The following is a 27,167-nucleotide window of genomic DNA, read 5'->3' on the forward strand; positions in this document are numbered from 1 at the left end:
ATAAATATAATTACAGAACCGTCAGTTATATTATAAGACTTTTAAAAAATAGTCAGATGTAAAATTTTAAAACTTGAATATAAAAAACATTTTTTTTTAAACAATAAAAAATTATAGGCCATATTTTAACATCGAGGGTTTTTAATAATATCAGCTATTTATATATTTATAGTTGAAACTATTGTCCGACTGTTGGTGTATTACTACTCGATTGTGCAACTTAAAGTAGGTACAATGTAATAAATGTCTATGATAAATTGCTCAAATCATAAACAAATACATTGACATACATAAAAAAAAATAATCGACTATATAATAAACATTAATACATTTGACATGTTAATGTTTAAATATTATAGTCGAGTGTAGGAATCCTGAACTTAACAAAATTTTATTGCTCATTTCCTATACTTTGTATGGTATTTAATGATCTGAAATGAAAGACAAAAATATGCAATTTATAGTTAGGTACCTTCGTATTTTTTGAGCGTTTAATTATTCCTTACCCTCTCTTCGACTGCTATTTTTCTGGACTTCCATACGAATTCGAATACGGCAACTACACAAGCTACACCCATTCCACCCATTAGCACTACAAACACGCCACCCACGTTAGCCAGGCCCAATTCATTGGCTGCGCTATTGGACTTTGAAGTGTCGTCCTATAGTAAAAGATTAAATTTAATTCTAATATAAAATTCTAACATTTAGTTTTTCATCTAATTACCCGACAAGCTCCACCACCTCTTTTTTCTTTCCACCATTTTGTTTTTAGCTTATGTAGTTTACCGATTTCCTGAAGTTTTAACACCGCTCCGCTAATCGCTGTTCTATATGGAGAATCTAACAAGAAAATACACAAAAATAAATAATTTAAATTTATACTATTTATAGACTGACATAATATGACCGGTCAATAAATACTTACTCGGGGGCATTGCTATTCCGTAACCTTTTGAATCCAAAAGTCCTCCGACTTGAGTGAGCTCGCAATTTCTCTCGATCACGTACTCAATGCTAGTGGATTCCATTAAAAAGGCATAGTTTCCTTTTCCCTTTACAACTCTTTCTACTCCTTCGTTATTAGACGCCATGAATACGCTTGGTCGTGACGATTCCATAAACGACCACATCCTTTGGTAAGTAATGAAATTTGAATCCTTAAAATTAAAAATATACATATAATCAATAAATTTCAATACGTCCACCAATTTTTGTTACAAAAAATATTACTCTGAAAAATCCAGCAGTTGAACCACCTCGAAGTGCACCGTATTTTATTTTCGTCTGTTTAGCTAAGTCTTCGGCGCTTTCGATCGGCGAGTCCATTCTTTCCACAGTTAAAAACGCCGCCAAGTTAGCAGTGTACGACGAGATCATGATTAAAGTAAAAAACCACCACATACCGGCCACTATTCTGGTGGAAACGGCCCTGCGATTAAATGGTACGATGAGTGTAAAAAATATTATAATTTGTTTATAATAATAGTTTATTTTTTATTTTTTGGACCAACGAAAAGCCGTGCAGTAATAATAAACCGATAAACACTTGTTGACTACTACTGGACAATGGACATGGGTGAATACAAAAAGAATAAGAGTAAGGTATAAAAATGCAATGATAAATGCAGTGGAGATCGGCCCTCTGAGCCACGACGAAGGAGCTAGCTGGGTACGTTTGCATGCGAACATAAAATACTTACTTAGGAGCCATATCAGATCCTTGTTGCATCAGAGAGCCGATCGTAAACCACAGTGAATTGTTCAAGGAAAACTTGTTTTCAAAAACATCTGGAGCTTCGGAGTTGCAAGGATGTGGATTTTCCCATTCGTACGGACTAAACCTAAACACAAAACATGCAAACACTACAGGAGCTATTTAATATAATATAGATTCGTGTGTATACATATATTACATTATACGTATGCATGTATCGTACGTATACGTGAGTAATAATAACGACGTGTGTTTACGGTTGCTAATCCTACCTATGCGCCAACAGCGTTGCGTCCAATACAATATAAAAATACATATGTGACGGTGCAGTATCTGTGTATATATATATATGTCAATGTATCATATACACAGGTACTCCGTTCGACGTTTTCTTACTTGGGAAGTATATCGCAGCCCTGTTGCATCAAAGACCCGAACGCAAACCACATACAGTTCATGAGGGAGAACTGATTTTCTAGGTTATCCGGATCTGGGTTACACGGATGGGGGTTGTACCATTCGTAAGGGGTGAATCTTTTGTCCATCAAAATCACATTTCACATTTTATAAATTGCACATTTATAACTATTATTATAGTTGCAGTAGGTATACATATTAAATTAATATTGACATTTTAACTTATAACATACTATTAAAATTATAAGTAGCGTAGCTAAGGGGTGGGGAGCAAATATACATTGGGCCTTCCCATCAATTGTATGACCAATATGATGATGTAGATAAAAAAACCGCTTTTACAAAAAAAATTTCCCTAGAAGAATGAAAGTTTAGATTGAGCTTGAACATAATACCTAATAATATAATATATAAGCACCTGATTTAGGCGAAATAGTTGTTTGTAATAAATGGATGTAATATGTAAATACAAAGTTGTTAAAAATGTTATTATTTTCAGTAGGCTACATTTAATATTGTATATTTGAGCATATAATATAATAAATTATAAAAGTTATCTGAAGTGCAAACTACAATATAAATTTAATTTATATAAAGTTTTTTATTCCCCCCCCCCCTCTTCAGAAATCCTGGCAACGCGACTAACTTATATTATGCATACTGTGTTCCAGTCCAAAATGGACCTCTATATATTATTCTGATGACATTAATAATAAAAATGAAAATGTACTACATGCATTATACCTGGCTAATATGTAGAGAAGAACCGATACGCCGAGGTACGCCGTGGCCATGTATATCCACACGTCCAACGACAGAGGAGACAAAAACGAAAATAGGTTCGGTGGTTGTTTTATTGGTTTCCGGTACAGAATACTTATACCTGCGATTGTTTCAAGAATAAAATTCTGATCAATAATATGTGTGTGCATTTATAGTCGAAGTCATTGCACTGCTAAGGTGTCTCCAAACATTTTTACTCAAGGGACAAATAAAAAAACTACTTTAAAGGCCAAAACCTAAATGATCGCACTTACAAATTTTTAGTTTCATAAAAATGCAATAAGCACGCCGTTGATTATAAAATGAGAGGTGTGAAGATACATTTGTGTATAGTGTATTTTAAACGTACTTAAATAATAAATTACTGTAATTATGTTGAATTTTGAATGTGAAACAATAATATGTAAATTATGATTCATAAAAAAAATATAAAAATAATAAGCGAGATATTTATATGAATATGTATTCATTTTTGGATGATTCTCAGTTAGCAAGACTGAAAAAACTTGTCGACGGGCAGAAGTTTGGAGACTCCTACAGTCCTGCTCCGGCACTACATTTTACAACGTCGTTCACGGGGTATTGAAATGCAAAAGAAAACACTTACCGAGGTTCATAAATGGCATAGTAAAATCGACGGCTTGTTCACGGTCGTAGGTAATAGTTAGATCAGCCACCACTAAATCCGCTCTCTGAAACATTTTATAGGTAATAGTGATATATAATATGTACATTATTATTTAATTTATATATTTTAATACAAAACTAATATAAGATTAATAATATTTTAATAAAATGATGATTGTTGTAGAATGTAAAATCATATATTATAACTGTGCTCAGTAAAATCGATCATTTTTAATATTCAAACAAGACAAACCTGCTGCAAAAGCTCTCCCATCATCCCGTCCCATTCCTTGGTATCCTCGTTGTAAGAGCCGTAACGGCCATCTGGCACGAGTTTCAACGTATAGTTAAAGCCCAACAATTTCGATATCTCGTATATCAAGTCGATCGCGTATCCTTCAAATTGATCGTTGCCCACTAATTTTTGACTGGATTCGCGGCGCATTGTATACGGCGAACTCTGCATAATATACAAATAATAAACGACTTATAATATTATGTATAAACTTATTATGCTCCGGTAAACTTGACGTTCTGGTGCAAGGTATAGTTATCACTTTATCAGTATATATATTATAAGCTAAGGGAGGTTTCTCGAACTCTTCATTCATTAATATAGAATTTTAAGAAATTATAACAGATTGACCTTCAATAAAAAATCTAATTATTTGTATATATATAGTTCAAACGCTTAATTAAGTTAGAAGTAATAGAGTATGGTTTCAGATTTATTTGAATTTTTTTAAGTGTAAACAATATTTAATACTATTCTATTTTAAAATTGGTTATGGTTACATTTTTTAAAGTTCCAAAATGTTTGAATAAGATTTAAATTTATGTTCAAACAGTTTTTCGTTTGGGAACAAAATCAAGTTCGAGTTCATACAAACTAAAGTTTCATCCATCCCTAATATATATCATATAGAAACACTAGCCAGGATCAAAGTGACGACCAGCGTCTTGTTGTGCAGATTGTCGACGATGCTAGAGTACGCTTCGACAAAAGACCTAGTGAAGTTTATCCCTTGACTGGAGTTCCAAGTGCCGATCTTAGACAGTCCCTCTTTGTTCACTTCAACCACATCCAATTCGAAGTCCGTCCTAAATCCTTGGTTGTCGAACTTTATGACGCCGGTCAGACCACTTATTTCTACCTACATGATGACGATGACGACAAAATAATAAAACATACAACAAACGTACATATTATTTATTACTCGATCATATTTAACACAATATTTCGTATTTTTGGCATTACTATTTTCATATAATTTATTAAACTATATCCATGGGACCATGTATCAGAAGCGTCGCAACTCAATGGTTTTATATCAATCTTTTGGCTGCTGTCCAGGTCGTGGAGTGCCCTAGCGAATAGATGGACGGCATCGTAAATTAAAGCAGTTTCCGTCTAAACAGACAAATGTTATGTAGTTAAGGTATAAATATTGCAGTACACCGTAATACGCATAATACACATTTATATACGGCCGTTCGTTTTTCTTACCGACATGACGGTGAAATTTTCTCCCTGCAACAATATAGAATCAAAAACATAACAATATGATGAATATGAATACCATATATATTAGGTATGTACTGTGTGACGTGTGCAAATAGGTTTACTTTGAATAATGTAATTTTTGGTGAACGTTTTTACTTGTGAGTAAATCAAAAAACCCATTAACTAAAGCGACAGTTTTTTGTATAGAATTGCCAACATTTGGATCAATCGTCAACCAGTATAATTACAGCCTGTTCAATGTACAGATAATATATATGGAGTGAGCCATTCAAAGTTAGAAACTTTATACTTAAGTTTTTGAAAATATTTCTTTTACATAATATTAAGTTGTTACAAAAATTATATTTTTTAAGTTTTTACTTTTTAGAATGACAACATACATTTCATATCCTGAATCAGAATATTATTTGGAGTATTTCTATCTATAAAAATCCAATTTTAGACAAGTAGTTTATTAGTTATGAGTATTTTAAAGTTCAGATAAGAGGAGTATATACAGAAATTTTGATGAGTAGGTAAGTTAATCCTTACCACTCTACGCCAGTCATCTAAACTATGAAATTTAAATAACTATAAATCACGAAATTCCAAAAGTCTAAAATTAAAAGATTATATAATATCAAAATTCTAAGTATTACAAAAAATATTCTGCTTTGCATACGAAATTAAAAATGAAAGTTGTCATAAAAAAAGTAAAAAACAGAAATGATAAAAAAAACTCTTTAGAGAAATTTTGTTTTTAACCTCTTTAAATTATGCAAAATATATTTTTCAATAACATTAATAGTTATTTTTATAAAATGAGAATCTTACATTAAATGACTCACCCAATATATACAATAATGTATAAGGTTCCTCGTACTTAGTATAGAACTACAGACAAACTGTTAAATATTTAATCGTAAAATGATTATTATTATTACTAACGAATAATGGCGAGCATTCTATTATGGAAACGGTGCATTAATGAAAGCAATTCAACGCAATTGACAGCAAAAGTACCAATACATTATAAATTGTATAAAAATAAATACATTATGCTTATACAAAAACTTTGTCAGCCTGTGATGGTGCCATATGGCAGAACTAACTGTATTATAGTATAAAATGAAAAATACTTCACAAATTATAATATGTTTCTTTTCTCAGGTTTTTTTTTTTTTTGAATACATATTGAGAATATAGCGGCTGAATAGCATAACAAGTTAAGTATTCTCGGAAAACTCTATACACTATTGTATTTTATGAATAAGTATATTTGCGAGACTCAATAACATAAAATATTATAATATAGAAATTTCCTTTGATCGATACCGATTTCAAAATTTCAAATACCTATGTGTGTTTATTTGCAACAAAAGCTGCGGATAAATTATACTTATTAGTTATTATCAATCGCTCGAATCCTATACGTATAACGTATGAATGTATACGACGAATAATATTTATATGATAATAATACTATGTGTAGAAATATTATGGACTATTGCAATAGTTTATAACTATAAATACTTTTATTTATTAAAAAATCATTTTTGCTCATTTATTATACTTTTCGTGCTTTTAAACAAACACGAGTGGGTTACACTTTACAATCCAATTCCAAACGATTTAACTTTTGGAAACACAGTTTCAAAAATATTTGTCGAATATCAAAGAAAACCCATAATAACTGTATGGTTGAGTCCTAAATATTTTCCAATGTCATCAAATTTATAATTATCTACCTACACAATTTTCAAAAACGGTTTTTCCTAAAATATTTCAGAAGCCGTATTAATTATTAATAGAGAATTCAATTTATATTCAGATACATAATAATAATTACAAATTAACTATGTATAGGTAATACTATCCGATGTAGTCGTATTATGTGAATTATGAAGTGCCTATTTATTTTTTATTTAATTTATACGGATTGTTTATGTGATTTTTATCGTGAATAATTGCTTCAAAAAATGTAAATCTTAAGTTAAACCACTTTAACAACAATCTTAAGAACTTCAAACTTGGCTCACGGGTGAATGAATACAATATAAGAACCAATCAAGTGAGAACTCGGAGACCAATTAATTTGTTATCAGCCTATTGTTCAAGGTATACAAATGTATATTGATCGATATAAGTCATTACAAGAAAAACAAAATATGTTCATTGTTCTTAATATATTACATTAAAATCGATTGGAATATACTTGATACTTATAGGGAGTAAGTTAATTCGTTTTATTTATTATTTTAACTAAAACTGCAATTAGGATATAGGTAGGTAAATATTGTTATATAGATCTAGAATTTATTGTATTATGCTTATCGATAAGCCGACAAAGCACTCGACTCACCCATTGTTTCAGCACTTTTTGCACTACTGGTGTATCGGGATTGACTAACCGGAAACCTGTGATGTTTGTACCGCCGTATTTAAATTCATCCAGATCGATCGTATGAAGGTCCTAAAAATTTGAGTTGCTCGTCATAACATGCAGGATACATTAATTTCAGAATAGATAATAATCCTTTTATCGTAAACCAGGTGTTATCTTAAGCAATTTTTACAAGGCATTTTCTAAACACTTGAGAAGATCAATATTTGTTCTCAAAATGTAAAGTTTGAAATCCCTTGTATTTTCTAAGAAATTTCTTGATTTACGATGAAAGAACCATCATGTATATTATATTATAGTCGACAGGCGATTAATCGCGGGGTAATTCACCAGCGACGTGATCAGATAGCTGTGATAGTCGCTCATCATTCCGATTTGTTGGGCTTGTTTCAGCACGTCATATATTTTTTCGGTTGAACAGTCTAGTACGACGTGCGATTCTGCCGAATTTTTTATCTGCTTCAACAGTGGCCTGCGCGTGAACAGAGTCAATCGTTTTTTTCAGTCAATATTTGATTCAATATATAATAATAATATAAACCAGTAAGTGAGCGCCGGGAGGGATGACACGCTGTTATATTTTATAACTTAATATTATATACATTTGATGACACGGAATGTAAAACAAACAACTTGTATTAAAATAAATCCAACAATTCCGCGTCCCTGCTCTAATTTATTTCATTAAAATCAAAATTATTTTTTTATGATTAAAAAATAAGCTTTGCTTATTATGAGGATATAGGGAAAAAATATTTTATAACAATTGTATTCAACTAACATTTGTATACAAGCTTTTTATAAATGACCATCGTGAATCATCATGCTATTTTGTTAGTTGTAAATCTTCTATACTGAACATAAAATTAATAAGTATCTATATTAGATAGATGTTTCTTTCTGTATAAAGTGAATTACATTGATCTACAAATTTACCAAAAAATGGCACATGTAGATCCTAGTTAGACTTAATAATATAGATATATAAATAACTAATGATCTAATATGTTTTCTAGGGATAATATCATGATAGTACTTATACTTATACTTGTAAATAATATTTATAATTATAATTTATTAGAATTGAAACAAAAAACACATAAAAAGTATCTCCTGGCGCCATACCCTTTCGTCCTAACCAGCTCACACCTAAAATACGCCACTAGTCTTTATAATGTTCACCTGTGATCTCGGCCGGAGCCCAACTGGCGGATTGTGATCGGGTAAGCCGAGAGTGCGCCGTTCCTGGCTTTCAACAGCTCTTGCAACCTCACCAGACCTTCGTTGCTCTCGTATATTATCGTGAACGACTTCCAGCCCAATTTTTTTACCAAATCCAGGTACGCCTGTATACGAAAAAAATACGTCGAAATGAATGTCGTACACGACATGAACCATACATAATATTATGTATACATGTACCATGTACAATAATAAAGATATTATATATTATAAATTATAATATATATATATATATTTATATAATATATATACGTTACCTTAGACAATACGGTCGGATGCGGATAGAGATTTACCAAGCAGCTCTCGCGCCTCAGCTTGTAGTCCCACCGCGTTTCCAAATGTGGTATTTCCATAGTGTCACAAATGGACTGGACGTGACTGGATATCTGGGCTGACTGAGGGCCAAAAACTGCGGCGACGCCGAGCCGAAGTAGACTGCACACTGCAACGGTTAGGATAAAAATTGATGATATTGAGCAAATACATTTTTTTATAATAGCTATTGGTGTATTTTATATCATTAGTAACAGGTATATAACCTCTTTTGGAAGCATGGAAACTGTCTTGAGGCGATACTTTTTCTACCTGGCCTGAGAGGTTAGACCTACTAAGTATGTGCCGATTGGCGTTGACATCGTGGATGGCGTGTTTGAACACATTTTCTTGGTTAATGTCATTTGGATGAAACAAACCCCCTGAAAATAATAATAGATAATTATTTAGTATGATTCTCAGATTATATCATATAATATGAAATACATTAAAAATTCAGATCTGTAAAATACTAAAATTATAAAAGGAATTGTAAATAATTACACCTAAACTTTACACGTAGGTATGTTTAAATATTAAGCAATAATAATATTTGCTATGCAGTTTTGTTTTTTAAGTTCATTATTGAAATTGTAAAAATATCTAAATATTAAGTTTAGATGATTGAACACAGTGATAAAAAAAATTATGAGATTATTCATATATCACCTAGATTTTTTAGCAGTAGTAATTATTGTTTTCAAGAGTGGAAGATCAGTGATCACTATATGATTAAGGGATTTTCCATGAAGTGCAAGAAGTCGTCTATTTCACAGTTAGCCAATTTTGTCCCTACGAAATTTCTCGATTTCAATTTATAAAAATCGTTTTAGTAAGTTTACACAAGTTGTGTGCTGATAAATTCAAATTGAGAAATAAATTTGTCCATTATAATAGTATACAAATCTAACTCACATATATTTTTAAAAACTTTTACTGAATAAAAGTCGATTCTACTTATAATTATTATCTCGGAGATAAGGTGTACTATCAACTATAATATAAGATAACCAACTATTCCTATTATAGGTAAACTGCGCTGTTATATAATTATATGTCTTTTTTTAAATTAATAATCTTACTAAAATAATTAAACTCATAATTAATCGTGATCACGAAAACGTGATATGCTTGTTCAGATAGACAGTAATGAGAAAATAAGTAATATTTTAAAAATAAAATCTGCAGATAATGTGTGTGAAATGTGTATAAAGTATACCTATTAATCACGTACCTAGATTAATTAACAACGAGGTGCATCAGAAAGACTTGAAGAAACATTAACGACGTTTCTCGTATTCGTAATAATACATTTGTAATTTGTATGTACCAGTACCAAACTTGAACTCATATTTTACCAAAGCTATCGAAATATATTTTAGATGTACCATGTACATGATATAGGTTATTGAAAATCTACAAATAATATTTAACGGAAGGGAAATGTGATACTTGCTAACGATTTTCAAAACAATATTATAAGATTTTCCCTATTTTTCATACTTAGAATTATTGGATAAATCAGAAATGAGGTTCATTGATGAAACATTTAAGAGTACCCCAATTTTTCATTATTAAATGTTCACAATTACAATATTAAAAATGAACACTACGAGCACTAGGTATATAATATCATATTATACATTTATACCATTATTTTTTGAAATAGCAATTCATGCTGCTATCACTGATGTGTGGCCTACAACAAAAAATAAAGGCTGCCGCTTCCATCCCGGTCAGAGTTGGTAGTGAAAAATTCAAGAACTCTGTTTATCCTCAAAATGTAAGTATCAATCCTAAGAAATAAGCATATTTTTAAAATACATTTTTGGTTTGTCATTTCTCAACCCAGATTGATTTGTATCAGCTCATCAAGACTTTCTCATAGTTTTACATATTCACTGGCCCAAAATTACGTCTAAAATTGTTACGAGCTTACAGGTGGCTAATCGTATTTAAACATGAATTTATGTTCACCCACACTCACACAACCTGCCCAAACTTTAAGCGGCCCACCGAAAGCCAACAGATCCGGTCCTGAACCCAGATGAAGTAGAAAATTCATTTGTTTTTAATCTGATATGTATGTGATGATTCAAATAATTCCGAAGGTCTAACATTTTTAACTTAATTAATTGTCATGATTAAGCCTTATTTTCTTACCGTGTAAGGACAGAATCGTCTGATTTAATATTGTGCCCAATTGATTGTTATGAAGCATTTCACTTGAAATTTATTTCTATGTTCAATTTAAGCCATTTAAAATATATTTCAATTTATTGAAGTCATAAAGAATTTGTAAATGGATGTTTATATTAAAATTATAAGTACAAGAAAATTATCAAGGAAAACACATCTCTTAAAAAATATTTATTTCTCAGTAAAAAAATGAAGCATATAAGAATATACAAATTTCGCAATTTGAGTTTATAAAAATGGTTTCATTTAAATTGCTGTCTCGTGCATAGACAAATGTAACAATTTAATTTTGCTAGATTAGGTTAACTTGAGTATTAGAACATTTTCAGAATAAAGAATAACATATAAATATTTTTGATGTGAACTTTTTTAGGCGTGGTAGAGTAATAGGATTCATGGGCACGGTCGTTCTTGCGACCAAAAAGCGTTACTCGAGTCCAATCAGATTATCGGATTTTGCTGACCGGTCACCGTTGTCCTTCTAACGCAGTAAATATGTCGTAGCCGGTGAACTGGGCGAACGGTCAGGCAGGAGAAAAAGCTTGTCTTTGTATAGTGTAGTAATGAATTAATTTGAATTGAAAATTTTATTTTTTTATTCTTCCATTACAAACTTAATAATTTACCATGATGCCTTCATGATACCATGAACCTTCTTTTCATAACCTTTTTTTTTTCTTTTTTTTTTTTTTCCTTCTGAAACCGGGAACGGGTGGGAACAATACTGCCACCCGAACCCGTATCGTTTATTCACCAAACAACATCACAAACAAGCAAAAAAGTATACATACATGGGGGCCTCTAACCACCCTAGAAATTCGGCCTTCGGCCCACAAATAAAAAACGCGCCTGCCTAACCCGCTTTCTTTTCATAACCTATGTGAAGAAGTTTCTCCGCATCCCCGAGTGCTATTACAACACATACGATTTTCTTATTTTTGTACGACGAAACAACATTATTTATACTCATGTTTTGTGTAAAATATGTATGATGAATAATATTGTAATGGACAAATTTCTCGATTTAAATTTAATCTCTTTAAAATTTGTCAAACACAACTCCTGTAGTCCTGAACTTTGAATAACTCTAGGGATACATTTCAATATTTGTGAGTTTGTGACACAACTCGCTTGCAGTCGTCTATTTTTATGTCAGTACCACCCCTACCCCACGGTTACACGTCTTATTTAGTCATACTTTTGTTTACACAATTTTATTTTTGAAATTTTTTCATACCATGTATAATCTATATTGTGTACGTGTTTAACCAAAACTATTAATAATATCAATTATTATTTTTATTATTTTTAAACAAAATGATTATACCTTGGCAGCCAAGTCTGAACTTGGTTAATTTAAACTTATATTATGTATTGTAGTATAAAACTATTACCTATAATCTTTATGGTAAATATTTTGAAGTCATAGCCAAAATCTCTAAATGTACTCAAAAATATATCTATTCTATATGTTGGTTCTCCGACATTACCCGATGGATTCATAAAATGTGTCAATGTTTTGAAAATTAGATTTTAGAATATGGGCAAAAAATTATGTAATTAAAAAAGCGTATGACAATTATTAAAAACCATAAAGGAGGGAGAAAGAATACTTCACGAGCCCCCACGACAGCCACAGTAATCTTATATAATAAAATTCATTCAAATAAAAAATATTAATATGTAAATTCTAAAAACCAGTTTTCAACTATTTCCAAAATATTAACAAATTTTTTAATCGTTGGGATAATTTCTGGGGCTAACTATTCAGGCAATGATACCACAGCTAGAAGCTTATGATTTTAATTTTTTTAAGAAAGTATAATATATGAATATCTATTACAATAACTCTTTATCCAGCCTTCTAAACTCGCTACATATTACTCCTTGTTCCTAACAACTCTTTCAACTTTCAAGTTACTGATTTACAGTTACAAGGTATGTAATCTGTTATCTTGGTTTTTCGAAACTAAAATATGTAAAATCATAGTTAAGAAGTAGGTACCTGGTCGCATGATTGATTATTTATATATACATATATATATTACATGTAATAGAAAGTTTTATGATTGTGGCTTATAACTTTAAATATTGAGAAATAGTTGTTAAACGATGTTGACCAGTCAAAATATTGATAAAATAATATAAGATTGCTAGCAAAATAAAAATACTAACAAAATTATTGTTTTCACATTTTCATATTCTGTTCTCATGAGTCACAACCGAAGGTGACTTACATTGTTCTCTACTGCTATAGTTTCATATTATAATATTTTAGTTCTAAGTTCAATCATTCAATTTTTTTTTAGCGAAGCAAGTAAAATTTTTCTTTGGTAGTTACTGGTTAGTAGTTTTCTCTTTACAATATTTCCAAATAGGTAACAATAAAAACTATATATATATATACATATATATATTTATATATATTTTTACTTAAACAACTATTATACATCGATTCGTACAAAAAAACACTTTCGAGAAAAAACACATACAATCACAATATTTGAATGATTATAATTTAAGATAAGAGCATGCAGATGTTTTGTATACAGAATATAGTATGTACCATGTGATCCATTTAAAGTAAGACATTCATTATTTCAAAAACTATTAATAATTCTGAAAATAATTCTTTAGGTTTTTAAATATTAAGTCGTTCAAAAAACTATAATTTTTACTGTGTTTATGGTTTATCATTATCATTATTTTTTTTTTTTTATATACCAACTAACAACATGCATGTTTAATTCCTTATTCCAAATCAGAGAACTTCAATACATAAAAATCGATTTTTTTTAAGAGTAATTTATGATTTATAAGTATTTAAAGTTTTGATGAGTGGAGTGGATTGTACAGGGGTACCCCGTGAAATGTTAGTTCACTACTCTAAACCTAGACTTCTAACTACTGCTACTAAACGAATTGTCCAACATTTTACTTTGACAAGTCGAAATACTCCGAATAATATTTTACTTCAGAACTTAAAATTAAAAATATAAATTCTCATTCAAAAAAGTAAAGACTTTATAAAAATATAACGTTTATCCAAAAATGTTGTTTCGAAACGACTTAAAATTATGTAAAAGAAATATTTTCAAACACTTTAGTGTTTTCTGAAATAATGAATATAACACTTTAAAGTGATAGGTACATGGTATATATTTTAAAAAAGAGTACCCATAATAATTTTATAGGTATAATATATTATAATATTATAGGTTTGCCCTTCGCTTACCGATTCTGATCGTATCGGGTAGAGCAGTTACGCGGCTCGCAAAGTGTATAATCCAAACGACGATTTTCAACTTCATATTTTCTGGTCGTGTTTGGACAGCGAGCAAGTGATTAAACACAAAATATCGTTCTACACAGCATCAAATATATATATATATATATATATATGTCTACATAAGCTCATCCACGACCACCGGACAAGTGCCCGTCGAGTGGTCCACTGAATGGCGAAAAAGAAATTCCGTTTCTCGCATCGTTCGTTTTGGCGCCCCGCAACCCACATGCGCGCCGGATCGTAATATGATCGGGTACGACCGGAGGCTGTGCGCCGAAGTCGCAGCCACCACTATGGTTTTCTTTTTCATTTTTCATCCGTTTTATTACTTTTTGAAAACGTACTCAACCCCAACCGCACTTCTGCGGCGGATGCGACGACAAGCGCATATACTTATTGTACACGCAGAACAATCACGTGACGGTTAATCATCGTTGACTTTATCTGCACATAATATAATAATAATATATAAACAGTTAACACTATAATATAGACGCATAAATATAATATTATTGTCACTCATTTATACCTAATATACCCGACCATCGACATTATTTCCTTCCGATTTTATTGTTTCCGTTCAACTCATGCGATCACAGTGCACGATTTTAGGACAAATTATATACAATTTTCCTTTTTCGAGTTACCCATACGGTTATACGTCGGTAGATTATTATTTTGTCATATCGTATACACACTATAATGCTATGTATATTGTATATGGCATAGTGTATTATTCCTACTCCTTTTATTCGCTTGCCCGAATTTAACGAATCAACACTATCATGCCCTGTACATTTTACACGGTAAAAAAATATTAATGACCCAAAGAAATGAAGTAGCCATATATGCTGTTGTGCTACCAACAGCACAACATGCCGATTTGATACGTCATGTGTCCCCTGAGCCTCGCGAGGACGCTGAATATTTGACGATATTTCTAACAAACGTATTTTAAACACCAAGCAGTTAACAACATCAACTTTTGAGCCATTGGAAAATAAAAAATAATATGATAAGTGTATGGTTTTAATGTTATGACTTATAACATACAATGGCAGGTAAATGGGCATATTATAAATTAAACAATAAGTCACACACTCACATATACATCGTCCATGTTTTAATGTATCCATCATAAATGATAATAGTTATGTGATAAAATGTTCGATAAAAATATTCACCAATGCGGACTTCAGATTTAATGAAAACATTTTTAGTTAAATTAGGCTTATTGGCTATTGTCCAGTTTAGAATCTGTACATATAAGAGTGATTCACCACCCACGATCACCCCCTTTATTTTCTTCAACATTTCAGTTATTTAAAATCCGATTTCTGGTATTTTAAAATATATTGTAAAGCCATATCATGTAAAGATATATACTTCTAGGTTTTCAAAAATAATTTTTCTGAAAATGTTGAAGTATCAGAATCAAAATTTGAACGAGTGATTTTTGAATTATTTTACTTTATATACTAAGGATAATACTATATAATATAGCCATGGTAATGGATTTGAAAGGGTGATTTAAATATACTAGAGATAATTACCTATCTATCAACGTTAATAATTTGTAGAAAAAGTCCAAGTATAATAAATACTAGTTCCAATATTACATCTTGTTTATATTTTTGTAAAATTATTTTTAATTACTACTGTAACGAAATGAAACGTTAGAATTTTGAATCTGATACGTCAAAATATTTTTAAAAAATGATCGTTCAATTAATTCACAGTAAAAAAATGAAGGTTTTTATTTAAATAACAACAAAAATACAACAATTTGAAAATATGAACTTTAAGTATACACAGACATATTTAAAAATTCCAAAAATCAGATTATTATAATTGCATTATTGAAGGAAAGGCGGAAATACATTCAGAGGTTTCACAAAACGTATGAGTAGTGAATACCTATATACTACCTAACATAGGTTTTGATTGCTGATAGAGAAAATACATCTTTGTAAAATCAATAGATACAAAGGCCGATATAAATGGGTTTCTGGGTTTGGGCTGTTAGTCGTTGTAGAATACTGGACCAAATACTCCACCCCTCTGCAGAAGGTTTATATATAATATTGTAATAGTAATAAAAAAAAATTTCCCTCTAGTCCTGTGACCCACAAGATTTATTTATTACGTGTGGACGAATAATCTTGCAGGAAAGCGCGCGATTTACGATCTGGTTTACGATCGTTTGAATTCGGAGACCAGCCTCAGAGTGTTTTCTGAAAACGAATTCGCGTTTTATTTATATGTATACATATATATATATAGGGCCCTCCTCCGGTCGGTTGCCAAGCAACTGCGCTATACCGGATTATAATCGATCCGAGTAGCTAGCTACTATTCGGTCACTCGTGTATACATAGCTGTAAAATAATACACAATTGAGGTGCTCCTAGACACACTCGCAAGTGTTTATTTGTTTATTATTGTCATTCGTTTTTGTTGTTGAAAAATACTTAATATTATTATTATATGAAGTAGGCACTAGGCAGTGACATAGCTTCAACTTGGTGGCACAAGGGCCCATTGGTGTCACGAATAATGTAGGTGGATGGGTAATTTTGTTTGGGTGTAAAAATATTTTTAAATTTAAGTTTTGAGTATCATTATTATTGAATAATAGTACCTATACCTAATATCCTAATGTGCTAATTTTAATCCAAAGTGATAAATTAGCACTAAACAATAAAGGTATTAAAATATTTAAAACATTTTAGGTAACAAAACGTGATGATCTGCAATGATGTGTACCTATAGGTATAGTAAAGGTGGTATAAATACTCTATTGTTGTCTGTAATAGGAGAACTGGGAGGATAATATTGTATTGTATTAGTAGATTATTTATTATTGAAACATATAATAACTCGTAATATTAATGTTAATTGATATTGTGAAATAATATCAATATTTAATTTATAATAAAAAAAATATACATATAGGGAGGTTTTAATTGGATGTGTATGTGTGTGTGTGTGTGTGTGTGTGTGTGTAGGTATTTTCAATATTTCTCTTGTCAAAAAAAATGTTATGTTCGTGACGCCACTGCTAAAGCCTATATAAAAACAAACAGTTGGAGGCCCTCTTAATTACATTATTAAATAGTGTAGGTTAGCTAGAAAGTCAGACGTCGAAAACTAATCAAAAATAAAAATTATAATAATAACTGTACAATTTTCTTACAACTTATACATACATAGGTATTTAAAATAATTAAAATAAGTTACTTAAAAATGATCCTTTCGAGCCTTCGTTTGATTTTGAAAAAATTAGGTATTCCTCGGTGGTTTTTTTAGTATCATAATAGAAGTTCGATAGCTCGCCAACTTGGAAATACGTTGGGGCTTGAGCCTTGAGGGCCTGGTGGCTGGTTTAAATACGCCACTGAATTACTGGAAGTGACTAATATGGATATAGGTTGCCAGGTTGGCACCAACACATATATTTCGTCGCTTTAGAACCATCATGTTGCTTATGTCTAGTACCTAATCTCAACAGTATTTTCAACTTTTCATTGGGAAGAAAAAACTGATTCGTTGTTAGAAATTTCCAAAGTAAGTAGGTACCTATCCTTCTGAACAATTAATAATACTCTAACCTTCTGTACCTTCCTAAAAATGTATTTTTACTAAAACTTCATCAGTTTTGCATATTGAAATTGCGCACTGGCTATGATAATATCTGATAGGCCACAATAACAAACGATTTTATATAGGACAAGATGTCACGATGAGCTGACACTCTGATCTTTCACAGCACCTTAACATTTCGTTTTAATTTAAAAACTAATAAGTAGGTAATAACATGGTCTAGCGCATCTTGAAAAACACGAAAATGTAATAGGTAATGATCAAAAATATTGAATAGGAATTTATTTCATAAATCTAAAATGAAGTAGGCACACACCTAATTAATTGATTTAATCAAAATACCTTCCGTCATAGACATATAAAGTTATTTCTAAGTAATAAGTATATTATATGCTCAAATTACTAGCTACAAAAACGATGTAGTCGGTGCCGAAATAGATGAAGTATTGAAAAGACATTTTTCTTAATTTTTTACTCGGGACGTTTTTCGTAAACAGACTTCGGTCTCATTAGTCCTAATTTCTTGTCTTCGTGGCCGATAAGACGTAGGTAACCATACCATTCCATCCACAACTGCCATGTGTATTATGTTGGTATATCTTCTATGATATAAACAGTAAGCACATTATAAGTTACTTTAGCCACGACCACGAATTACGAAATACCCCACATCCATTAGTCATTAGTCGTTACTCGTTAACCACAGAAAATATATTATATTAATAGTAGATACATCTTAATTCGTGGCCCACGACGTTAATTACGTCAATCGTGGTATAAGCCAACCTATCTTTTTATTCCATGAATTCCTAATTCCTAAAATTCCTAAACTGGTCCCAACTCTTATCACGACCCATGACGTAAATCATGATAGACCTTATACTAAGTAGTTAGTATAAGGTCTATGACGTAAACTCGTGGAAAATGATTCTGTATCAGTCACGGATTAAGGTATATCTTATCCGTGGCACTATCTTCTAAGACCACGGACCACAGATATATACTATTTAATTAGTATATATCTGTGCCACGGACTAAGATACTACTATCTATATCCGTGACCGTGGTCCATGGTATCAGTGTATCTGGTATCTATGCAATTAGTGATATCATATGAATATATGTGATAATAAATTATACATTCACTTTTTTATTATTATTAAATTATTTACAAATTACATTCTAAATTTCTAATATTTCATAAAATATTATGGTACCATGCCATAGTATAAAAATATTATTTGGTATGTCGTGATTCATGAAATCATGAATACTGATAAGTACTTTCTCACGTGGTCGTATGATGTCTAAATGTCTTTCATAATATATTAAATATTAATGAATAATGTTTTACTTGAAGTAGTCACTGTATAGTTATATAGTAAGCTGCTTTGCTACAGGTAAAGTATAAAGTATTACAAATTCGAAATGCATCTATAATATAATACAACCATTTATGTAAATTTAATTTAATATAATAGTTTTTGTTTGTACGTTGAGTATGGACAATAGGCATATATGTTACTAGTGTTTTTTTTCTAACCATCAATGCACCCAGACCGATTTTAAAATCCTACATAACATTGATAGTAGGTAATAATAATATACTGTAATGGTTGTAAATAATAACAATTAAATTTATAAAGCTAATGATTGTATTTCATTAAATTAGGTTACAGTGACCATATTTATGTAAGATAATTAAATAACAGTCTTGGTTCAACTCTAAAAAAGACTTCCAAAATTTGTATTTTTTATTTGATGTAGGTCGTTTTTTGTATACCAGTTTTTTAGGGTATGTTGTTGGAAAGTGATAGTCAAGCCCTCTATATTACTCTGTGCAATAAGACATTTCTCATGCTTGGCATTTTGATAATATTGTTTCTCAACTCTCATTATTTTGTTTTAATATAACTGTAAAAATAATAATAATGTAATAAATCATTTGATCTTGTTCAAAGCTTGTTGGGACAACATTGATGGTGCTCGAAAAATATATAATATTGCTCAATTGGGACGAATGATCACATGGTAACCATACATTAAGTACATCATACATTTATGAATATCAATAAATTTATTTATTTTTAAATTTTATTTTAGGTCTTCTTTAATTATTTGGTCCTCTGGTATTAACATCTGTTCATCATTTATTAAATTATGTTTTTTTTCTATATCATTCTTTTTTGTACTTTTATCATATTGCTGTCTTTTTTCTGTGTCATTAATGCAGTCATTATTTTCTTGATTGTTCCCATTTCTTATTTGATTATTACATTGGAAACTTTTAAGAAAATCATATTTATGATTGTTTTTTTTGTATTCTTCCATTATTGGTTTTAATATTCCGTTTTTACAATAACTTTGGTTAGTTGATTGGATAGTATCCATTACATATTCATTTATGTTTGTTATTCCTAAATAATTTTTAGAATTGTTGAGCACACTTGATGTTATTGATTTTAATGGAAGAATAGAATATTTGTTTGAGAATTTGTTTATACATGGTTTAAGTGGTAGAATAAGTGTTCGATCTGTAAAACTGTTTAGAAACAATATGTCCTTTGATTTTTACCATGAATATATTAATTTTTTAATCATGAATACTTACACATTTATTTGTATGGTTTCCTGATAAATAACATAAGAGTACATTATTTTTCTTGTTAGATTCATTTTATATTCTCAAATTGTTGAATGTCAATGTTAATGTTATAGTGTTGAGAAATATTCACTGATCAAATTAAGCCCATTCATGTATAATATGTTTGTATTTATGGTTGCTATGTATTTACATAATGGTAAATTATACCTACTTCTAAATTTAAAAAAAAACATTTTTCTCTCATTTCATTTTAACTAACAATATAAAGCTTGAATGTAAACGCAGTAAACCTAATTAATCAATTATCATTTACCAATACAATTAAAGCTTTGTTTAAATAAATAATTTACTACCTAATTTTTAATTTATTATCATAGGCTGTGCCATCTGTATTTTTATATGAAATTAATTCATTCTGGGGCTTTATTTTATGTCAGGTTTAAGAAGACACTATTCCTGCATACATTGTCTCCGTCTTACAAACTTACAACAAAGCAAATCTGTATTGAACAGAACAAATTGTGTGTTAGCTTTAATATTAGAGTGAATTGACCTATTATCAAATTTACAGGTGAGAAGGTAAACACGGTTTTATTCAATATTTTAATTTTTAAGTGAGTTATCTTAGGTATAAGTTGTAATAATTAACATACTCGTGCAAAAAAATTCTAGGCTAGAATCTATTGATTTCACAATGTTTTTTTTTTTATGATTTTGTAAAACTATATTTTCATATTTTTAATTAATAGTACTTTATATTCCAACAAGGTAGAAAGAGTCACTTACCTCTTAAAATTAAAATTTTGTTTGTCAAACCAAGGTGTATCAACTATCATAATATTATTTAATTAATTTCTATCCGTGTCATTTTTTCTACTGCTTAATCATTCATACAAACAATTTCATTGAACAGTCTAGCCATTGAACTGTAGAATTATCAACTGAAAGTTAAAATTCTAATATGATATTATCAAGTAATTTATTTTTTATACACTATATTATATACTTCAACTTCTACAGTTATTGACGTTTCTAAATATGAATGTTTAATTTAAATGTATTGTAGTTAAATGTGATAAAACTATGTGTATATTTTTGAAACAGATTTGTCTTTTTAGGAATTAAAAAAGAATGTCATCTCTTGGTTAGGTGCAAGTATTTCAAATAGATTGTAGGTGTTTGACTGTTGTGTGGTGTTGCATGTGGAGCATTTGCGTTGTTCATTATTGTTCATAATGTGTCGAAACCTCACTTATTATATTACTACTAATGACAGCAATAAATTATAATATTTGAGGCTACTAAAATATTATTATACTTTGGTATATATTAATATTTTGTTACTTTCATCATTGTCTGTATTCTTATGAATGGTCCCAACTCCCAAGATATCAATTTATTTGTTTTCTCCTCTTTGAAATTGTAGAATCGATTAGACAGCAAAATTATAATAGTTAAAAATTACATGCACTGTTTTAATAAATGATAGGCAGTTGATGTTAACATTTTATAAGTAACCACTAACCAGCTAAGCTTAACAAATTTTAAAAATCTAAGATCATGCAACTAACCAATTTTTGTATTAAGCCTTCAAAATATATGTTACAAAAATGTTCTTAGAAATGTTATTTATTATTATTATTTATCAATTTTTAATAACACTAAAAGCACATTGAAATATTTCTGTGCTTACTATTTTTAGTTATTTTCAGAATTCAATAACTGTAACAATGGATTTAAGTGATGATGAAGAATTTTATGATTCTGATCAGAGTGATGTGGGTGAACAAAGTTTACATGCTATGCTTAGTAAAACTCTTTACGACAAAGACAATGAGTATGAAGAATATGGAGAACACATTGCTGGCGAAGAAGAAGCATTAGGTAGTGTGCAAGAGGAAGTACTTGGTAAAGTCACTGATGATGCTGGTCAAGAAGAAGTTGTCCTAGGTCCTGTACATAGTGAAAAAGAAGATACTAATGAAAAATCAATTGGGCCAGATTCTACATTTGTTAAAAAGTTAGAAGATGCGGAAGAAGTAGTTCTAACACCAGAAGTTATTGGCGAGTTAGAAAACAAACATTTTTTTGATGGACTTGATGATGATAATTTTGAACCAATAAAAAAAAAACAAAAACTAAACAATGAAGATGGTAATAATGCAAATCCTCATAAAACTATTATTATGCATATACCTCAATTCATTCGATGTAACAAAGGTGGTCAATCTATTCAAGTCCAGTGAGTCTTATTTCATAAATATAATTAAGCAATTAATTAATTACTCATTATTATAAGTTGTATCAAGTTATATTTTTCTATTATTGCAGGAACATTGTATGTGGTGCAAATATGGGATGTCCTTTGGACTTAGTGAGAATCGTTATGTGGACTAGTAACTCTGAGTATAATCCACAGCGATTTAATGGACTAATTATGCGACTTCGCACACCTAATGTCACTAGCCTATTATTTCCATCAGGCAAAATGATCATGCAAGGTGCTAAAGATGACCGAACTGGAAATTTAGGATGTCGAAAAGTAGCAAAAATTTTAGAACGACTTGGACACAATGTTAGTTTTATATTTTGTACCTCTTATATTTGTTATACTTCATCATAACTAATATTGATTATGCAGGTACAATTTTGTGACTATACAGTGCATAATATTGTATGTACATGGGATGTTGGTTTCCCAATAATGTTGGAAGAACTAAATACTGCTCACTCACAGTTTACCAGGTAAATTTGTACTATAAATATTTTGTTTTTCTTCAAATTTGTATAAACTTAACTTAATATACAATTTAACAATCTAATCTTAAATATATATTTTATATCTATTATATATTAAAGCTAAATTTAATTTTTTTAATTTGTTTAAGTAATTAGTCCTAAATACAGTTTATTCGTGATTATTATTTTTCATAGCGAAATTTAAAATATAAACAATGTTAAATTTTCATTTAAAAACAAGTATATTTTATACAAACGTACTTCAAATTTATCCAATCAATGAATTAAGTCTTATTTAATGTTAAATATTTCAAAGAAATGTAATTAAATAATGTAAAATATATTTTTATGTTTAGCTTTGAGCCAGAAGTATTTCCTGCCTTAATTTATCGGATGGTCAAACCTCGAGCAGTGTTTTTAATGTTTGTAAATGGAAAAGTAGTTTTGACAGGTAATATTTTCTTAAAATCTTTCAAATAACTGCCTGTGTTATTTTACTACAGTTAAGGAAAATAATGTTCACATAGTTTGAAAAGGAACTTCTTATAATACAATAGTAACTAGTTAGATTCTTAAAGATAATGTTTCAGCAGAACTCAAACTTTATAGTTCTAAGAAGATCCCTAAATAGTATGCCCCAAAAATATAGAAAATAGCAATAAAAAAGTTTTTTATATTGATTAGTATTTATTAGTTCATTACTCCTTTGTTATATGAAATTTTAGATCTAAATAAAACATTAAAAATCTACTTTAAATACAAATTACTTAAAGTAGCACTAAAACTAAAACTGAGGAAATAACAATAAGCCCCTAGAATGCTTAAAATAATATGCAACATACCATTAATACTTAGAATCTTTGATGCATAAAACAAATGTATAGCTTTCTCCAAATTGTATAATAATTAACAAATACTATAGAATCTTAGTCCAGATTATAAGTTTTAATTTATATTTTTATTATCAGTTTTAACATTTTTTTTTTTGAACCCAATAACTATAAATGTAACAAAAATGTTACAATTTCAAATCAATGGTTTTTAAAAAAACTTTTATTGCACCAAGTGTTAAATACATACTAACAAAGAGTATATATGTCTGTTACTTCATATAATATTACATAATATATTTGCAATATTTCATAATAAAAATATGCAGATTACAAGGTGATGCATTCATTCATTCATTAATTCATTGAATACTGAATAATACTGAAAAGTATTGATTTAGGCTGTCATTTGATATTTTCCTTTTGGGTTATTTATGATAAATGCCACCATCATTTTATAATGAGTTTTTTCGCATGTGTTTAGTCATAAGACTACTATCAACATTTAATTTTAATTGGTTGTATGTATTTTAGATTCTAAGAGTAGCGATGAATGTATTGATTTTACAACGATGTGTGTTTTTATATATATTTTTTTTTTTGTGTGTCTGTCATCTTGGTTTCGAGTAGTAAAAGTGCTATGATTTTTTTCAACAGCAACTCTTCTGGTTTGAAAAGTGAATCTAGTTGGTGCATTCAGGAGGTCCAAATTTAGAATTCCCAATTGTTTTCAAAAGCGACCGGAAAAACAAGAATTTTTACGTAAAATCATTTTTTGAAAAAATCAATTTTGGTTTTTAGTGTAACTCTAACAAAAACAACCTTAGATAGATGAAATTTTCACTGAATATTTGTGTAAGCATTTTCTATTCACCATACATTTTTGATTGGTGGAACTATTTATAGGCATACAAAATTTTTGGTGGTTTGTTTTTGTAAAACTAGTCGATAAAAAAATTTTTGCTCAGTCAAAAAACTTATAAATGTAATACAAGGTTCCTCGTAAGTTTTTGTTAGTGAAAATTAGTGAGAAATTTTTTATACCTAATATTTAAAAATTTAATGCAAGATTCCCCATTAGATTTGACAAAAAACCTTTAACAAAAAAAAATGTCTACTGTAAAATCAAATTAAATTTTTATGAGCATTTGGAGTTGAAATGTTTACAACATTGGATATTCACTTGATAGTGAGCGATTTTCTTATTTTGTTGTAATTCAAAAACGAATTACTGTAGACACTTGAAATTTACACCAAATGTTTATTTCGTCAATTCATACTTCATAAAATTTTGTTCGTTGAGTCAAAAATCATGAAAATGTAATAGAAGACTACATAAATTGTTACAATAGTAATTGAAAAATATTAAAAATACACAGGTACAATTTTTTTTATAAGCATTTGAAGTTCAAATGTTGACAATATTTATCAAATTGAAAATTGAAAATGATTTTGTAGTTAAAAATGTATAAAATTTTCAATTTTTATAGCTAAGGATTAAAAATTTAAAACAAGGTTCTACTTGAGCACTTTTTTTCGTTACTAAAAAATCTAAAAAAATACATAAATACAGTTATTTTTTGCAGACATTTTAAGTTCAAAATTGGAAAATATTGCATATTAACACAAAGAATAATGATTATCATTTTGTGGTAATTCGGTTCCAAAACAGCTCAATTATACATAGGTATATTTAATATTTTTCCAGCATCACTGATATTTTCAGAATAATTTTAATTCTACTTGCTGGCTACCATATTAATAATAAGTAATAACAATATAAAATATCCTAGACTGACATGCAGTCTCCACTCAGAATCATTTTTCGTATACAATGATTTGATATCATAGAATTCAAATTTAATACCATCCATTACAGCAACCTCTTAGACACCTAATGTACAGCAGAGCAGCATCCACTGACCCTCTTTTTAATTTCATAATTTAAATCAAAATATTTTTCTTAACATTTTCGTGCAAAAATAATTATTATTTAGTACTGAATTAATAGTAATACTAAATTAATGTATTAAAAAGGTAATATTGTAAAAATAAACTACCTATTTATGTGATATTATATCATTTTACAAAAAAAAATCAATAGTTCTTACTAAATTACCATTGTAATCTGATATACAATTGTCAAAAATTGTAACTACATAAATACGTTTAGATGATATAAGTCTGGAAAACTTAAAAAAAGAAAATAAATAAATAATTATATTATTTCATAATGTTTTGCTAATATCATAATGTCTTACTTTGATATTGATTAATAATTAATCGGTAAAATTATATTTGTTTCAGGTCTTAAGACAAAAGCAGATATAAAAGAATCTGTATTTTTAATGCAAGATGTATTAAACAATTTCAGAAAAACTTGAAACAAAATATTGGTTTTTATTTTTAAATTAGGTTTTTTAATTGTTGAATTATATATACTTACATATACTTAAATACTATTTAAATAATATGTATGTATGTAAAAAATTGGTTTTCCATAAACAAAATTATAACCAACATGTTTTTCTTGGTATTAAATACTCCAAATTTCTTTTTTTTAAATAAAAACATGTGCCTATAAAATATGCATGCCCAAAATCTGTGTTTTTGTTAAAATGTATACAAGAAGTTCAATGAGACTAAATTCATTGAACTTGGTTTTAAAAATTATGTTTTTCCCTGTTAACAAATTGCAAAAAGTTACTATGAATAATATACAGTGCAAGGATATGTAGATTACAGAGAAACTTATAAATTATAACAATAGTCAATATAATGAAATCCACAATAAGTAAGTACCTAATTAAATGAATTGGTTGGATTTCGCGTATCAATTAAAAACATTGTAAATAATAACTGGTTTTATATTTGTTATCCGACTTGTGCCTTCCCA

General features: G+C 29.3%; 2 protein-coding genes across 11 annotated transcripts; one reads left to right on the forward strand and one right to left on the reverse strand.

Annotated features, from left to right (window-relative positions):
• Positions 1–397: 397 nt before the first annotated feature.
• Positions 398–14,667, reverse strand: LOC111029152 (glutamate receptor ionotropic, kainate 1). Of its 2 annotated transcripts, none has more exons than XM_022308027.1 (18): positions 14,441–14,667; positions 9,234–9,389; positions 8,952–9,136; positions 8,635–8,798; positions 7,783–7,924; positions 7,411–7,521; positions 5,052–5,075; positions 4,803–4,955; positions 4,480–4,698; positions 3,798–4,004; positions 3,525–3,609; positions 2,879–3,017; positions 2,114–2,251; positions 1,234–1,432; positions 929–1,160; positions 728–843; positions 507–662; positions 398–431 (listed from the first exon to the last, which is right to left on the reverse strand). In XM_022308027.1, the coding sequence occupies exons 1-18, from the start codon at positions 14,514–14,516 to the stop codon at positions 399–401; spliced, it is 2,535 nt and encodes an 844-aa protein (XP_022163719.1). In that variant the 5' UTR covers positions 14,517–14,667; the 3' UTR covers position 398. The 2 variants fall into 2 exon arrangements, with proteins under 2 accessions (XP_022163719.1, XP_022163718.1); XM_022308026.1 differs by lacking the exon at positions 2,114–2,251 and adding an exon at positions 1,704–1,844 and having other exon boundaries at positions 14,441–14,666.
• Positions 14,668–19,250: 4,583 nt separating this feature from the next.
• Positions 19,251–26,872, forward strand: LOC111029183 (TATA-box-binding protein-like). 9 transcript variants are annotated; one of them, XM_022308084.1, is made up of 8 exons: positions 19,252–19,497; positions 20,059–20,128; positions 21,140–21,281; positions 22,415–22,944; positions 23,034–23,277; positions 23,344–23,447; positions 23,798–23,892; positions 26,579–26,859. In XM_022308084.1, the coding sequence occupies exons 4-8, from the start codon at positions 22,433–22,435 to the stop codon at positions 26,653–26,655; spliced, it is 1,032 nt and encodes a 343-aa protein (XP_022163776.1). In that variant the 5' UTR covers positions 19,252–19,497; positions 20,059–20,128; positions 21,140–21,281; positions 22,415–22,432; the 3' UTR covers positions 26,656–26,859. The 9 variants fall into 9 exon arrangements, with proteins under 9 accessions (XP_022163770.1, XP_022163776.1, XP_022163771.1 ...); XM_022308078.1 differs by lacking the exon at positions 21,140–21,281 and having other exon boundaries at positions 19,251–19,497; positions 22,405–22,944; positions 26,579–26,872; XM_022308079.1 differs by lacking the exon at positions 21,140–21,281.
• Positions 26,873–27,167: the final 295 nt, after the last annotated feature.

This window comes from Myzus persicae, unplaced genomic scaffold (genome assembly GCF_001856785.1).
Source record: "Myzus persicae strain clone G006 unplaced genomic scaffold, MPER_G0061.0, whole genome shotgun sequence".
Taxonomy (NCBI): Eukaryota; Metazoa; Arthropoda; class Insecta; order Hemiptera; family Aphididae; genus Myzus; species Myzus persicae.

Coding starts and splice junctions, on each gene's coding strand:
- LOC111029152 (XM_022308026.1), bottom strand. CDS start 14,516: ATGAAGTTGAAAATCGTCGTTTGGATTATACACTTTGCGAGCCGCGTA. Junction 5,076..7,410: donor AAAAAGTGCTGAAACAATGG/GTGAGTCGAGTG, acceptor ATATTGTTGCAG/GGAGAAAATTTCACCGTCAT. Junction 844..928: donor CGGAATAGCAATGCCCCCGA/GTAAGTATTTAT, acceptor TTTTCTTGTTAG/ATTCTCCATATAGAACAGCG.
- LOC111029183 (XM_022308078.1), top strand. Junction 23,278..23,343: donor TAGAACGACTTGGACACAAT/GTTAGTTTTATA, acceptor TTGATTATGCAG/GTACAATTTTGTGACTATAC. Junction 23,893..26,578: donor TGGAAAAGTAGTTTTGACAG/GTAATATTTTCT, acceptor TATTTGTTTCAG/GTCTTAAGACAAAAGCAGAT.